The sequence below is a fragment of the Microtus ochrogaster genome, linkage group LG2, assembly GCF_000317375.1.
Source record: "Microtus ochrogaster isolate Prairie Vole_2 linkage group LG2, MicOch1.0, whole genome shotgun sequence".
Taxonomy (NCBI): Eukaryota; Metazoa; Chordata; class Mammalia; order Rodentia; family Cricetidae; genus Microtus; species Microtus ochrogaster.
Window position 1 is genome coordinate 49,089,151 of NC_022028.1, and position 14,020 is coordinate 49,103,170.

A 14,020-nucleotide genomic window follows, 5' to 3' on the forward strand; every position below is an offset into this window, starting at 1 on the left:
TCCTCGGGTTGAAGGGGGCAAGATCCTGTGTCCACAAATCCTCAGACTGAATGGCATGAGCTCCCATCTCCTCCTGCCTTGTATTCCTCTCTCTGCCCAGCCATATTCCTTCCTGTCTCCACCTCCCTAGTGCTGGGATTAAAGGTGTGAGCCACCACCGCCTGGCTCTATTTCTCTTTTAGACTGGATCAATCTTGAGAACTCAGGTCTGCCCCTGCCTCCTGAGTGCTGGGATTAAAGGTGTCTGCCAACACTGTCTGGCATCTATGGCTAACTAGTAGCTCCACACTCTGATCTTCAAGCAAGCTTTATTTGTTAGATCACAAACAAAATATCCCCACAACCTCCATATGTCTAGTCCCTCCTCCTCCCTCACAGCATCTTCAGCCCCTTTCTTCCCCAGCCCCACCTGCCAAAAAGGCGCCGTCTGACTTTCTAGCCAAGAACACCTGCATATCCAAAACGAGAGACAACCCATAAAACAGGTGTTTGAACCTTTCCGTGATTCAAGGTCATAAAAGACAGATAGGCCATGGGATATTTTTAGACTGAAGGAGGCAAACCCCGCAAGATGGCAAAATGCAACATGCAGATTCTAGATGGAACAGGAACCGTCAAAGATCTTGCTGGACACTGAACATGGTATTTTAACATGACCACTGATTAAAGCCTTAACCCAGGGCCTCAAGTTGACCAGCACTCCACCACTGGGCTACATGCCCAGCAAAAGGCAAAATCGACATAGAAATATCTAAAAAATAAAAACTGTACAGTGCCTACCACACCCATCTACATAAAAGTAGGAGGAACAGACTAGAAAAACAGTAAACAGTAGCAATCTGTAGACACAAGAGGACACCACAGGTCTACAAGACAAGCTAAACCGTCTCCCAGTACGAGCGTGTGAAGGGTTGTGACTGGATCCCTAGCTGACCTCAAGGGAGAGCTGTGGAGGGAAGCCAGCTGCAGAGGTTCCCAAACCCACCCTGAGAGCTTCTGGAATTGCCCAGCAGACCGTGTGAGTGGGTGAGTGGACCAGAACGAGACTGTGTAGCCGACCACCATGCTGAGCAGAGGGAGAGCTGAGCTTCCCGAGAAAGATCACAGAAAACCTCAGCGGCACAAACTGTCTCCACAGAAGCAAGCAGTAAGGCAAGGCTCCTCCACTGGGGACAGGCATTACGGGCTCCTGCTGCCTGTGCTCTGAAGGACTTTCTTTTCTTTCGTTTCTTTTCCTTTCTTCGTCTCAAAGAGCCATTTGTTTTCCTGCTAAGTGTCCTTTCCCACGTCTCCTATCAGAGATGATAATAAGCCCCAGATTCTAAATACACCTTGGGACACGCATGTCTCTCTGAACCTCCATGACCATGCGAGGAAAACCCTTTTTCTTGCTCACTTGTCTTGTCCACTTAACTTGCTGGTACCCAACAAGCACTCAACGTAAAAGGGGAGGAGCAGGGCTGAGGTCTCAGCTTGGTGCCAGCGTGCTTCTTTGGCATGCACAAGGCCCTGGGTTCGATATCAGCACCAGCGCGGTGGGAAGTCCTTCAGCCAATGGCCTTTGTTATGCTAGCCCACTTTGGGCATAGTCCTGTGTACTGTAAATTGAGACGTAGGGATGAGCGGGATCCCCTTGGCTGCTGGATTCAGCTCCGGTTCCCCCGCACATGCAGAGGACTGTGGGTCTCTACTCTTTCTGTGAGTTTTCCCCCTAATAAATAAACCTGTGTTATACTCCATTCTGGGCTAGTGGGAAACTATTTTATATTGCCGGGTGGTGGTGGGGCACACCATTAATCCCAGCCCTCGGGAGGCAGAGGCAGGAGGATGGATCTCTGTCAGTTTGAGGCCAGCCTGGTCTACAAGAGCTAGTTCCAGGACAGGCTCCAAAGCTACAGAGAAACCTTGTCTCAAATAAATAAATAAATAAATAAATAAATAAATAAATAAATAAATAAAAAAGAGAAAAGATGAGTTTTTTCCTTCCTGACAGATTAGGAGTCCAAATACTGTCTGTGATGTCACCACTGAAGCACAGGACTCTTGAGGGCCACCACGCCAAAGCTATGAGAAAGCCTGATACCCATGCTCCATACCGAAACATGGGTGAAAAAGCCACCCAGTGCACCCTGCTGCTCTGCCCCACACATCACCACGCTGGAGCTTACCACTGATCCCTGGAGAAGGAGATGATGAAACGGATGCCCACGGGGAGTCGAGCCATTTACGTAGCCCCTGACCTTGGAGCTCCAGTCCTGAAATCAGATGCTTCAGGAAACAGGTTAAGGTTCTTTTCTTTTCTTTTTGACAGCCTTGCAGTTCACACAGCCTGGAGAGCAACAGCAAGCATGTCCTACTGAGTCAGGTCCCCTCTTCCTTCCATTCGAGTCGGCCAAGCTCTACGGGAGAAAGACATTATTAAGAATCTGAGGTCAGCCGGGCGTTGGTGGCGCACGCCTTTAATCCCAGCACTCGGGAGGCAGAGGCAGGCGGATCTCTGGGAGTTCGAGACCAGCCTGGTCTACAGAGCTAGTTCCAGGACAGGCTCCAAAGCCACAGAAAAACCCTGTCTCGAAAAACCAAAAAAAAAAAAAAAATCTGAGGTCCTGGGTGGTGGCGCTTGCCGCCTTTAATCCCAGCACTTGGGAGGCAGAAGCAGGCAGATCTCTGTGAGTTCAAGGCCAGCCTGGTCTACAAGAGCTAGTTCCAGTGTAGGCACCAAAGCTACACAGAGAAACCCTTTCTTGAAATCAGTTAGATAGATAGATAGATAGATAGATAGATAGATAGTTAGATAGATAGATAGATAGATAAAAAAAAGCTGTGGTCCTGATGCTCATACCTCTGAGACACTGGCAGGGAGAAGTCATTCCACAGATGGGGAGAGGCCACCCACAGCTGATCAAAGTTACACTTCTGGTACCAGAGGAAGCTCCCACCATGGATGCCCTGGGGCAGACCGCTAAAAAGGAGCTCACGGGATGTTCTAATGATTCCTGAAGGGAAGTGGGCACTCAACGCTGCCTTCAGGGCTTCCAGACATGAGTCTGGCCAGTCTGCCCCAAAGCATACATCTATTGTTTAGTCACACGCACAATTATCAGAGCATGGGGTGGAGGCGGGCACTGGACTAGTTCGTACCATTACTGCTCACTAGGACTCCTGTGAGCCTTAGCCAGAGAGGATTATGGGCCTGGGCAAAAAACTGCAGAAGAGATCAATCGTCAGTTGCTTAGGCTGTGGTTCTGCAATTGAGCCTGCCACACCTAACACTGGGGATGAACTTCCCAGCAGCTGCTGTGGATCTCTTTCCCGTGCTCACCGCAGTAGCTTGGAAAATGAGCTTTCTCTGAAGGCTGGGCCACTGAAGGGCAATGCTAGGTGGGACAGCACAAAGCCAGAGAACTGACAAGGGGCCCAGCATGAGGCGGATCTCCCAACCAGATTCCCAGTACCACCCTCAGGGCATATTTTCCCCAAGGCATTGTATTTTTCCAAAGTGGAATCTACTTCTCGGCCTCAACAAATATCCTGGAGGTGTAGCTCAGTGGTAGAGTCACAGGACAGAGGCTTTGGGTCTCAAACCCCACAGTTTACCTGCAGACAACCAACAACCTTGAAGACAGTTTAGCCCAGAAACCAGCGCCACAACCCTCGTGGAGGTGTAGAGGCCCTTTCTACCCCAGCCAGGAGAGCTCCACCTTTCTCAGGCTCCCATGGGGCCTTAGCAAGTGTCACTCATGCCTGACCCTACACAGACCTACAGTGAAGTAAGCCTAGGCCCACTAAGTCTGTTCCCTTAACTTCTCCAGCTCAAAAATGAGGGTGATGACTTAATGGTATCAACATTGTTAGACAAACCCGTGATCTCAGGAAGGCCTTGGCACAGGGCCTGGTACACAGCAGACAGTCCATTAATACCAATGTGGGTGGTTCTGCTGGCTTCTGGGAGGGCAGGGTTTCTCTGTCCTATACCCTAGCATAGAACAGGAGCAAGGCACTCAGCTGGAGCCATCCTGGTGGTTTATACCTGTAATCCCATCGCTCGAGAGGCTGAGGCAGGAGGACCATTTTGAGTTGGAGTCCAGTCAGGGTTACCTAGCGAGTACCAGGCCAGCTAGAGCATAGTAGTAAAACCCTGCTTCTGGATTAGATCAAAAGTTGTAGGAGTCTGCCTCAAATCTCCATATGTAAATGATTATCTTTCAAAAAAGGTTTGCTCAAAAGGAGCTCTTGTTGGGCTTCGAGTGCACCCGTGAATTAACTGTGATGGTAGCTCGGGTTAAAGGATTTGGTTTCAACTGTACAAGGCTTGAAGATGGATAATCAGGGTCTAATTTTTTCCTCCATCAAAATACTGAAAATTCACCCTTTGCTACCAGCCAAATCTATGTGTGTTATCCAGCAAAACCTGGTCCAACAGCAAAGTTCCAGGTCTAAAGAGGAAGAAAACTCCCGGCTTCCCCTGATGTGTGTGTGTGTGTGTGTGTGTGTGTGTGTGTACATGTGCTATCCGTGCTCACAGGAAGTGCACCTTGGGATTAACAGATGGTGATTCCACATTTGGGGTGCTGAGAACTCAGCTTAACAAAGCCTCCCCCTTTTTTTGCTAGCCTGGACAACATCCCCAAAATCTGTTCCCTCAAAATCCCCGGTCAGGAGGGCTACTGACATACCCTCCTGGAGCCCGAGGCTTAGCTTTCACTCTAAGACAGTGATCCTCAGCCTGTGGGTGGCAACAGTCGCATATCAGATGTTTCCATTGCAACAATGGTAGCAAAATTACAGTTAGGAAGTAGCAACAAAGTAACTTCATGGGAGTCACCACAACGTGAGGAATTGTATTCAAGGGCCTCAGAGTTAGGAAGGGTGAGAACCACTGCTCTAAGAGGAGAGACCAGCTAGCCCAGCTAGGAATCTAATTCCAGGCCTTCCATTTGCTTGGGGGAACCTTCTCAGGCGTAAGTACACTTCCTCCAGCCCATTCCCGCCCAGAGGGGGAGCGCCCAGAGCAGGAGCACCTGGCTTGGCTGACTGGCTCTGGTATATAGCCTAAACAGAAAAGTAGTTTAAAAGTCACCTCTTAGAAGCACCCAGTGAACTTCAGCTCATTAAAGAAAAGGATAAGAGGGCAGTGTTATCAGACAGGGAATGGACAACAATTAGGAACTACTGCATTGTGACACAGCACCCCTACCAGGCTCAGAAGCTGTGCAGACTAGCCCTTCCGACAGAGCCTGGCCAAAGGTAGAACAGACACAGCTATGAACTGTCCTTCCAGACCCAGGGCACAGAGCCACCTAGAGCCACCCACCCTTCAAGGAGACTCAGAAGTGGCCAGAAGTGGCCAGAAGTTAACAAAAGAAAGAGTAATGCCTCAGGGTTTTCTCCAAGGGGGGGGGACAAAAAAATCATAGCACCCTAAGGCAACGTGTCAAAATGAGGGCATTTAAGGACAAACCTGAGAACCAGACAACTCCCTCCAAGTTTCAAGAGTTTTTGTTTTAAACCAAGACAAATTACAGCCTCTCCAATTAAGCATTTTCTAAGCCTTTAAAGGTTCCATTTCCCACGGGAGATAAACAGAAACAGTTATTTTCACTTGTCCTGGGCATAAATACAAGTAGGAGTCAGAATTCTGTCCACCACTGCTCTTAGCCCATTCACAACGAACAACGCAACCCATGTGTTGCCCAGGAAACTCGACCTGTAAATCTGCTCTCGAGACCACAGGGTGCAAACAGGATCCCCCAAGAGAGGGAATTTCCAGGTGTCCTCTAACCAGCTATGAAGAAAGAAATCAATGTGCTAAGCCAATCTATTTACCAACTCGCCCAACTTCACGCAATTTAAGTTCCGGGGCCGGCAGCCGGGCAAGCAGGCAACCGGGAGCCCAGGTGCAGAAAGCTCTGAAGACCAGGAAAAGGCAGTTTAGGAATGCAAACCTAGACAGAGGTAAGGAAGGGTCTTCAAATCAGATGTAAATCTTTACCTGTAAGGTCACCAAGATCCCAGGGTGGACCCGGAGTGCTGGAAGATTGGTGCATGCGCCTGGGAGACTTTCCGGTGATTTAAAGCTTTTATTACCGCCAGAAGGTTAGCTGTCACTGCGTTGGTCACTGAGCCCGAGCTCCAGGAAGCAGTTCTTTAGCAAACAAACAACCAGAGAACCCAGGGTGCTGGCTGCGAGCTTTCCCAAGGGCTTTGCGAGCCGGCTCCTCCCCGGTCGCACAGCCTCCTGGCCGGGTGGTGAAGGCTACGGGCACGCCCACGTCCCCAAAGCGCGGCTGCAGACAAAGCGCCGGGTCTCCAGCAGCCGGCTCACCACAGCTGTCACCGCGGCCCGGGACTGGGAGGGGACCCGGCAACACAGCTAGGCGATCCCAGCCCCGGGCCTTGGGGAGCCTTCTGCTTCTTCTTCCCCGGGAACTCGGCGTCGCCCGGGATCGTCCGGCTCTGTCGCCCAAGGCCAGCCACTCTAGGATCCTTTACTTCAAAGACTTCCCTCTAGGAAAAGCACTTGGCTGGTCCGGGTTCTCCAAACACAGCATACGGGGACAAACGGCGGAGAGGCCGAAGCGGGGGCGCAGGGCGCGGGGCGCGGGCCCGCTGGCAGGTGCGCGGCCGCTGGCAGGTGCGCGCCGCTGGGGAGGGTCCTTGTCGCCCCCGCGCCTACCTGCGCTCGGCAGCCCGCGCCACGCGCTTCCTGCTCTCGACTTCCTGGAGCCGCTGCCCTTTCACTTTCTCAACCCTACGGGGCGCCGGCCCGAAGCAGCTCCTCCCTCTCCCGCGCGCCCCCTGACCCCAGCCCGGCGCACGCCCAGGGACCTAGACGGCCCGAGGATGCTCGGCTGGGGCATCCTCTAGTTGTCCCTGGGTCCCCACACCTGCCTCTCATGCCCTCCCAGGTTCCGCAGGGCGCTTGGCCCTTACTGGCATTATGCCCAGCAGCCAACTGCCGGATCCTAGGGACCTTCAGCACTACCAGGCTTTTGTCCCCAAGGCGGACCTTAATAATGCCAGCAAAATGGACAAGTTCTGACCTAAAGATTTGCTCCCTCGGAGCCCTGGACTGAAGATGGCCTTTCTCGGCCTACCACATTTGGTCAAGTGTCAGAATCAAAAACACTGGCGTGCTGCAAATGGAACATGCTGGTACCGCACCTGTGCCACTGTGACAAACGGCTTGCAAGGTTAGGCCCAGAAAGGCAGCATCCGGGTCATGGGGAGGTGTCCGAGCACATAGCTTCCTTTTCAGTCCCGGATAATTATTTTCCAAACCTCTCACCTCCCGCCAAGAATTGACCCTCGAAGTCAGGGAGGGCCTGTTTATTTCCAAAGAACACCTGCCTCATACCTCTCACTGACAACCAGGCCTGGCATCCAAGACCAGCCCTCCTGCTCAGCCCTCTTTCTCAGAACAGCACCTGCCTGGAACGGCAAAACCAGGCAGGAAACCAACTTCTCAGCAACAGCCAGGCATTCGGGTAAAACCATGTCTGGACAGAGCCTGGTCCCCAACCCAGCACCCTGCAGCACCCTCTTCAGGCTGGCTGGGTACAGAAAGCCTACAGCTTTACCCCTGGGGCCCCTCAGTTTGCTGAGTTGGGTAGGGCCAAGCCATTCTCTAGCTATGGGCTTTTGGAAAGTGATTTGTACCCTTGAGTCAAAGTTGCCTTGCTGTCTGAGCCAGCTGCACCTTGCTGTCCCATACTTCGCGTGGGAAGTGGCCCGGGAACTCTGGCTGGCCTACCCTTGCCCTCGGGCTAGATGTCTCCTCTTCTCTCCCTAACTCTCATTCCTTGTGAGCACCGTAACAACTCAGGAGGGTCCCTACATCGTCTTCTGTGTACCAGCCCTGGCTGTCCTGGAACTCTTTTTGTAGCCTCGAACTCACAGAGATTTTGGGATTAAAGGCATCTGCCACCACTCTTGGCTTCAACTATGCATTTAAAAGAGTGGCTTTGTCCCATCACTGGGAGGCAGTGCCAGGCAGATCTCTAAGAGTTCGAGGACGGTCTAGTCTACAGAGCAAGTTCCAGGAGAGCCAAGACTACATGGAGAAACCCTGTCACAAAAAGCCCCTCCCAAACAAAAATGGTCATTTTGTTCAGTGGTCTGTAGAAGAGAGATTGGACAAATGTTCTTGCTTCTAAGATCCCTTGACAACGTCTTTCAGCAGAATATCTTTATTATTTTTCTCCTATCTGTAGGGTATGGGAGGTGGCCACAGAGAGAGGGGGTTCAGGGGACTCTGGATTCTAAATGGATCGGGGCTTATATGAAGTCTGGAATCAGCTTTGGGGGCCTAAAATGTCACAGCTCTTGGTGGCAGTCTCCTCTGCAGCTGAGCTCTCCTCCGGGGCCAGCCTGTTGCTGTATCCGTCTGCTGCAGCTCCCTGCATTTTAAATCCTACCGTTAGAACGAGGCCAGACACATGGGAGCAGAAAACTGACCCCTACGGAGTCATTCCTGCCACAGAGCATGTGCAGATAAATGTGACAAGCAAATTGGGCAGTTTTTACAAGATGTCCCCGAAAGGATCAATAGCCTTCAACCGTGGTTTGGTAAACCGTGTGGCTCAAATCAAGAGGTTATGCTTTGAAAGTTCCCTCTGGGGCTCTGTGTGATGATTTATGTGGAGTGAGTCCTTTTACCGCACACAGTTTGTTAATGCCTTGGTGGGGCAGCGCAGTGACTCATATCCTCTGTCTCAGACCCAAGCGGTCTCACCAGGGCTTCCAGCCTAAGAGGAGTACAGGGAGGGGAAAAAGAAGATTTCAGAGGAAGCCCTACGTTGCACCTGCCGAACCGACCCTCCTCCTTGGCGGGTGGTTATCCCCGGCTTCACAACATCCTCTGCATTCACTGTGGTGGTCATGGGAAGGTTTGGGCCCTGGGCTCGCTCATCTGCGCAACTGTTCCTTCCCACTTTGCCTATTGCTTCAACTTCTGCAACCGAGAGCCTTCCTTTTTTAAGCCTTTTAAAGCTGAAACCCTCTCTAAGAACAGCCCTGTCTAAGTCCGTGACAAATGCAATCATTTTACCGTCACCCAAGACCATCCTTTCTGGACACTGCTTTATGACTCCAGGGTGTGGTGGCCCCAGCAGAGGAGGCACAGGATTTGGGATCTGGGTTTCCAACTCAAACCTTGACTCCAAATTGCTCCGTGCTTGTGGGACTGTAGTGCGGATGGATGAAGGGGGGGGGGCGTTGGAAGACAGTTTCCTGCTTCTTCTATCCATCTGCGAATCCTAGCCTAGCTTTGTGCTTGGCACACTCTAGAAGCTATTGACTGAGCACGGCAAGGTTTCCATGGGAATGGTGGATCAGTGTTGAATGCGTATGGCCATGCTCATGGCTGGGAAACAGGTACACGCGAGGAGGACACACGTGACTAGCGGAGACAGCATGGGGGAGGGGAATCCATATAGTCTCTTTCATCAGCTTATTTTGTTGGCATTTCCAGGAAACGGGGGTTGAACCTCCCACCACCACCTTCAGTAAGTGCTGTTCAATAAGGTTTGGTTCTTTTGCACAGTTACAATGCATCATTTCTTAGCCAGCCTTCCGGGACGAATGAATGAACGTCTCTGTTCGGGGGAGTCACATCTATAATACCAGCAATCAGGAGATCTGAGGCAGGAAAACTGCCCTGGGTTTGAGGTCAGTGTGGCTACAATGTGGAACCTTGCCTCAAAAAAACCAAAAAAAGCAAACCAAAACAACAATAACACCACTACCACCACCACCACCACCGACAACAACAACAAAACCAATAAATCCAAACCCCACAAAGCCATGTTCTATTGGGGCATATCCACACTGAGCCAGGCCAGCACCCACAATCAACATCATGCTGTGCTCACATCAGCCCTTACTGAGTATGACATACTGGGAACATTTTTTAACCCTTACCATTCTCTGTTAGCTCTCTGCACCTTCTGCCTAAGCATCAGATGTAAGGTTTCGCCTACTGCTCCATGCTCCTGGCCATGGTGATCATAGACTCCAATCCTCTGGAACCGTGATCCCCCCTACACACACATTACATGGTTGGCCATTTTTTTTTAATTTTTTTTTTGTCATGGCAACAGAAAAGTAGCTAAGATACAAATTACAATCACCATGAGATGCTTTCTTACCTTTTAGACCAGCAAAGAAGGAACATGATCCCTAGGAAGCCAGAGAGCAGTGAGTCACGCCCTGTGATGGGAGCGGGGGATGGGCTTTGCCATCCTAGGGGCCAGTGTAGTGACGGTATTTAGATCCTGAGATAGTTCATCTTCATCGGCTTGACTGGGTTGAAATCATCTAGGAGACGCGCTTCTGGGCTGTGTGGGTGTTTCCAGACAGATTCAGATGAGGAGAGAGGACCCGGCCTGAATGTGGGGAGTGTGGGTGGTCTGGGGTCCCAGACAGAAGAAAGAAGGGAAAGGCTGCTGAGCACGTCACTGCAGACACGTGACCCCAGCCCCTCATGCTCCCACTGCCATGCTTTCCTTCCATGAGAGATTCCTCCTTTGCTAAACCACAGCCAGAAACTCCTCCTTCCGTCCAATGGCTTGGGTCAGATGTTTCCTCACAGAGCAGTAACTAACAAGCTGTAAAGATTCCCCAACTCTGGCCCTTTGAGGCTCAGTTCTCTAAGATTGGATTCTTTGTTTGTTTGTTTGTTTTTCAAGACAGGGTTTCTCTGTAGCTTTGGAGCCTGTCCTGGAACTAGCCCTTGTAGACCAGGCTGGCCTCGTACTCACAGAGATCTGCCTGCCTCTGCCTCCCGAGTGCTGGGATTAAAGGCCTGTGCCATCACCGTCTGGCTAAGATTGGATTCTTGAGATGAAGACAAGATTCGTGTGTTCACACACTCCCATGAACTCACATACTAGCTCATCTACTGGGACAGCGGGTTCACAAGTGCCTACTGCATTCTGCGTTGCTGGATCATCGGCATACATGAACACCTTTGCGTTCACTGTGTTGCTGGATCATTGTCATACGTGAACATCTCTGCATTCATTGCGTTGCTGGATCATTGGCATATGTGAACATCTTTGCGTTCATTGCATTGCTGGATCATTGTCATACGTGAACATCTTTTCCCTCCCACGGTGTAAGTTAAATTTCCATTTAGCAGAATAATAGTAATAGTTCACCCCTGGGGCCTGGAAGCTCTCTACCCATGGATTCTTGGTCAGATTTAAAGTACCACGCACTCCTTTCCTCCTGTGGAGTGGTAGCGTGGGCCTCAACCCAATCAGAAATCCACTATCAGGTCACTCTTGCACCCATGGGCATATCTTGCCGCATTGGTCATTACCGGAGTCCACAGGGTTCACAGCCGTAAGACTATTGACGGCAGTCCAACCCCTTACCCCAGCAACCTGCATTCAGTATGTAGCTAGCAGGGAAGAAGCTTCCTGGTCAAGACCAACTCAAATTCTCCCTGTCCTGTGACCAGCGAACATCTATTCCTTTCTCGATATCAAGTAGCACATAACTCAAGCACTTAAGGACTTAAATGCCTCATTTCTATAGAACCCCTTTAAGTTTGGGTAGAAACTCTGGGTCATTTAGGTCCTCGTTATCGCTCCGATCCTCACAACCTTCCTGAGGCCCGGGGAGGGGCGCTATTCTGGGCAAATAGCAAACCAGCCTCTTCGTTTGTTGCTTCCTTCTCTGGCCCTCTGTCAGGGAACCCAGTCTATTCTTAGGCTCTGGTGGAGTCAGCCATATGTACACGACTTTGCGCCACCACCATGGGCCACAGGAAGGTTATTTATATGTGGTATCAGAACCGGGGCTGGGGGGTTGTGGCTCAGTAGAAGAATGCTTGAGTTCTGTGTTCAGCAACTCTCTCTCTCTCTCTCTCTCTCTCTCTCTCTCTCTCTCTCTCTCTCTCTCTCCCTGTCCCCCCTCCACCAACGTCAAAAGCAGAACCACTATTCAGTTAGTAAGTGGTACGCTCATGGAAAAGTGAAGGACTAACACACAGTCATAAAGCATGGCGTTTGGTAGCGCTTTCAGGGTGTGAATCACTGCAGAGATTGCCACGTGGCTCTCTAGTTTCTTTCTCATTCCCTCTTATCTCTGGCCTAGGAGGAACCTACACTCTGCTGCAGTTAAGTAACGGAGCAAGCTCCTGGAAATGAGCCCGACATGAGAAAACAAGATGGCAAGCTGGGAAAAGAGAAGATGAAACCTTGATCTGCTCCGCTCTGTCTCTTTTCAAAAGGGCTGCATTAGGTTTAGTTTTGTCTTAAGAATCTAAAATTCTGCTTGACAAATGTGAGCTGATTAGTTCCTAAATGCCAGGCACCTGCTGTGTGGCATGTGGCCAAGCTGTTGCCTGGTGTGGAAGTCAAGGGTTCCTGACGTCTCCTATCTCTACCCTGGCTGACTGCTGCTGAGTGCTCGTCCCGTTGGTTTGGGCATTACTGTACAATCGTCCTGCTGGTTTGGGCATTACCGTACAATCTCACTTCCTGGGGAGAAGAGAATTTGCCTTTCTCTCTTAACAGCTGTGCTTTAATGTCATTAAACCATATGCGTGTGTGTGGGAGAGAGAGAGAGAGAGAGAGAGAGAGAGAGAGAGAGAGAGAGAGAGAGAGGAGAGAGAGAGAGGAGAGAGAGAGAGGAGGGGGGTGAGACTTGGTTATTGCTCCATTGTTTCCATATGCCTAACATTGTTTCCAATCTTAAGAAGTCTAACGTCAAACAGCTAAAATGTACATGTCTATGCTTTCTAGAACTTCCACCTCCCACCCTTGTGAATCTCAGTCCAGTGCGTGTGGGCAGGAATGACAGTCTAACCGCTGACTGTCACTGCATTCTGGTCTGATGATGATCTTCAGGATAAAAGAAACCTAACCAAAACAATGAAGGCATTGAAAGTTCTCCAGCGACCTCTTGACAACCCAAAGGTCCTCAGGCCACTGTTAGGAGACAACAGTTGCACTAGGCGCAGCCCTGTGGCAGGGCGCTAACTTAGCACGGGTGAGGACTAAAACAAAAACCCAAAGAAAATCAGTGTGGTATTTTGAGAACTGTTCCCCATAGTCTTGGGCAGTGGAAGTTAGTGTCTCTGTTTGGGGAAGTGTTGGTGGTCACTGAAAGCCTCTTTGAGATGAAAAGCCTCGGGGCACTGCCCGGGTTTCCTTTCTCTGCCTTGTGTTAGTGGTTGAAATGTGATCTTTCAGCTTCCTGCTCTGCCACCAAGCCTGCCACTGGTCACCAGGCTTCCCTGTCTTAATGGGCTCTTAGCCTCTGGAACTGGCAGCCAAACAAGCTCCTCCTTCTCTAAGTGCCTAGGTTGGAGGTTTTTTTTTTTTTTTTATCAAAACAGCAGAAAAGTACTGAATGCAGCGAGTAACATGAATATCATTAATAACAGGTGTCATCTATGCCGGGTGGGCTTGTGCCCATCACAGTGCTGACCTCATTATGAGTGTCTCTTTTAGGCTTTGTGGCAGCCTGGGGGCAGTGACACCACCATCCTCATTTTACCATTTCCTAAACAGACTGCAGGGAGACCCAACGCTGGATTGAATTCCTGCCACAGGCCAAATGTGTGGTGCTATAAAAAACACTTTTTACAATAGAATTTTCTGTCACTGCATGTTTAGCCAATAAGGCATATAGCTTCGCACATTGCTGAGTTTACAAGAACACAAAGTCCAATCTTAAAGCAGATCGGAATTGATTTTGCTGAAAACCTGCTTTTTGTTTAAACAGTTACTTTTTTCTGACCTCCTGGGTTCTTAAGGCCTTTTCTCCAAGGGAGAGCCCAGAAGGGGTAGTTCAGGTCTTGGTCAGTCACCATGGCAACCGACAGGCAGACAGAGCTTCCTGCTGGGAGGTGGGCCTGAAAGGCTGTGGGAGAGACAGAGGTAGAGCCCTGGTAGGTGACTTCATGGCCAGTTTCCTTGGCAATCTCATTCAGAAAGACAAGGTACTCTTACACACACACACACACACACACACACACACACACACACACACACACACACACACACAC

General features: G+C 50.4%; 1 protein-coding gene across 4 annotated transcripts in view; it reads right to left on the reverse strand.

Annotated features, from left to right (window-relative positions):
• Slc37a1 (solute carrier family 37 member 1) overlaps positions 1 to 14,020 on the reverse strand; it is a 62,657-nt gene that overhangs the window by 43,103 nt on the left and 5,534 nt on the right. The window contains exons 2-3 of one of the 4 annotated variants that reach the window (XM_026785732.1): positions 10,149 to 10,409; positions 2,169 to 2,399 (exon numbers count right to left, since the gene is read on the reverse strand). In XM_026785732.1, the coding sequence (XP_026641533.1) occupies positions 2,169 to 2,224 (56 nt within the window). In that variant the 5' untranslated portion in view covers positions 2,225 to 2,399; positions 10,149 to 10,409. Of the gene's footprint in view, positions 1 to 2,168; positions 2,400 to 5,992; positions 6,643 to 10,148; positions 10,410 to 14,020 lie in introns of those variants that run through there. The other 3 variants (XM_026785734.1, XM_005360451.3, XM_026785733.1) reach the window with 3 other exon arrangements.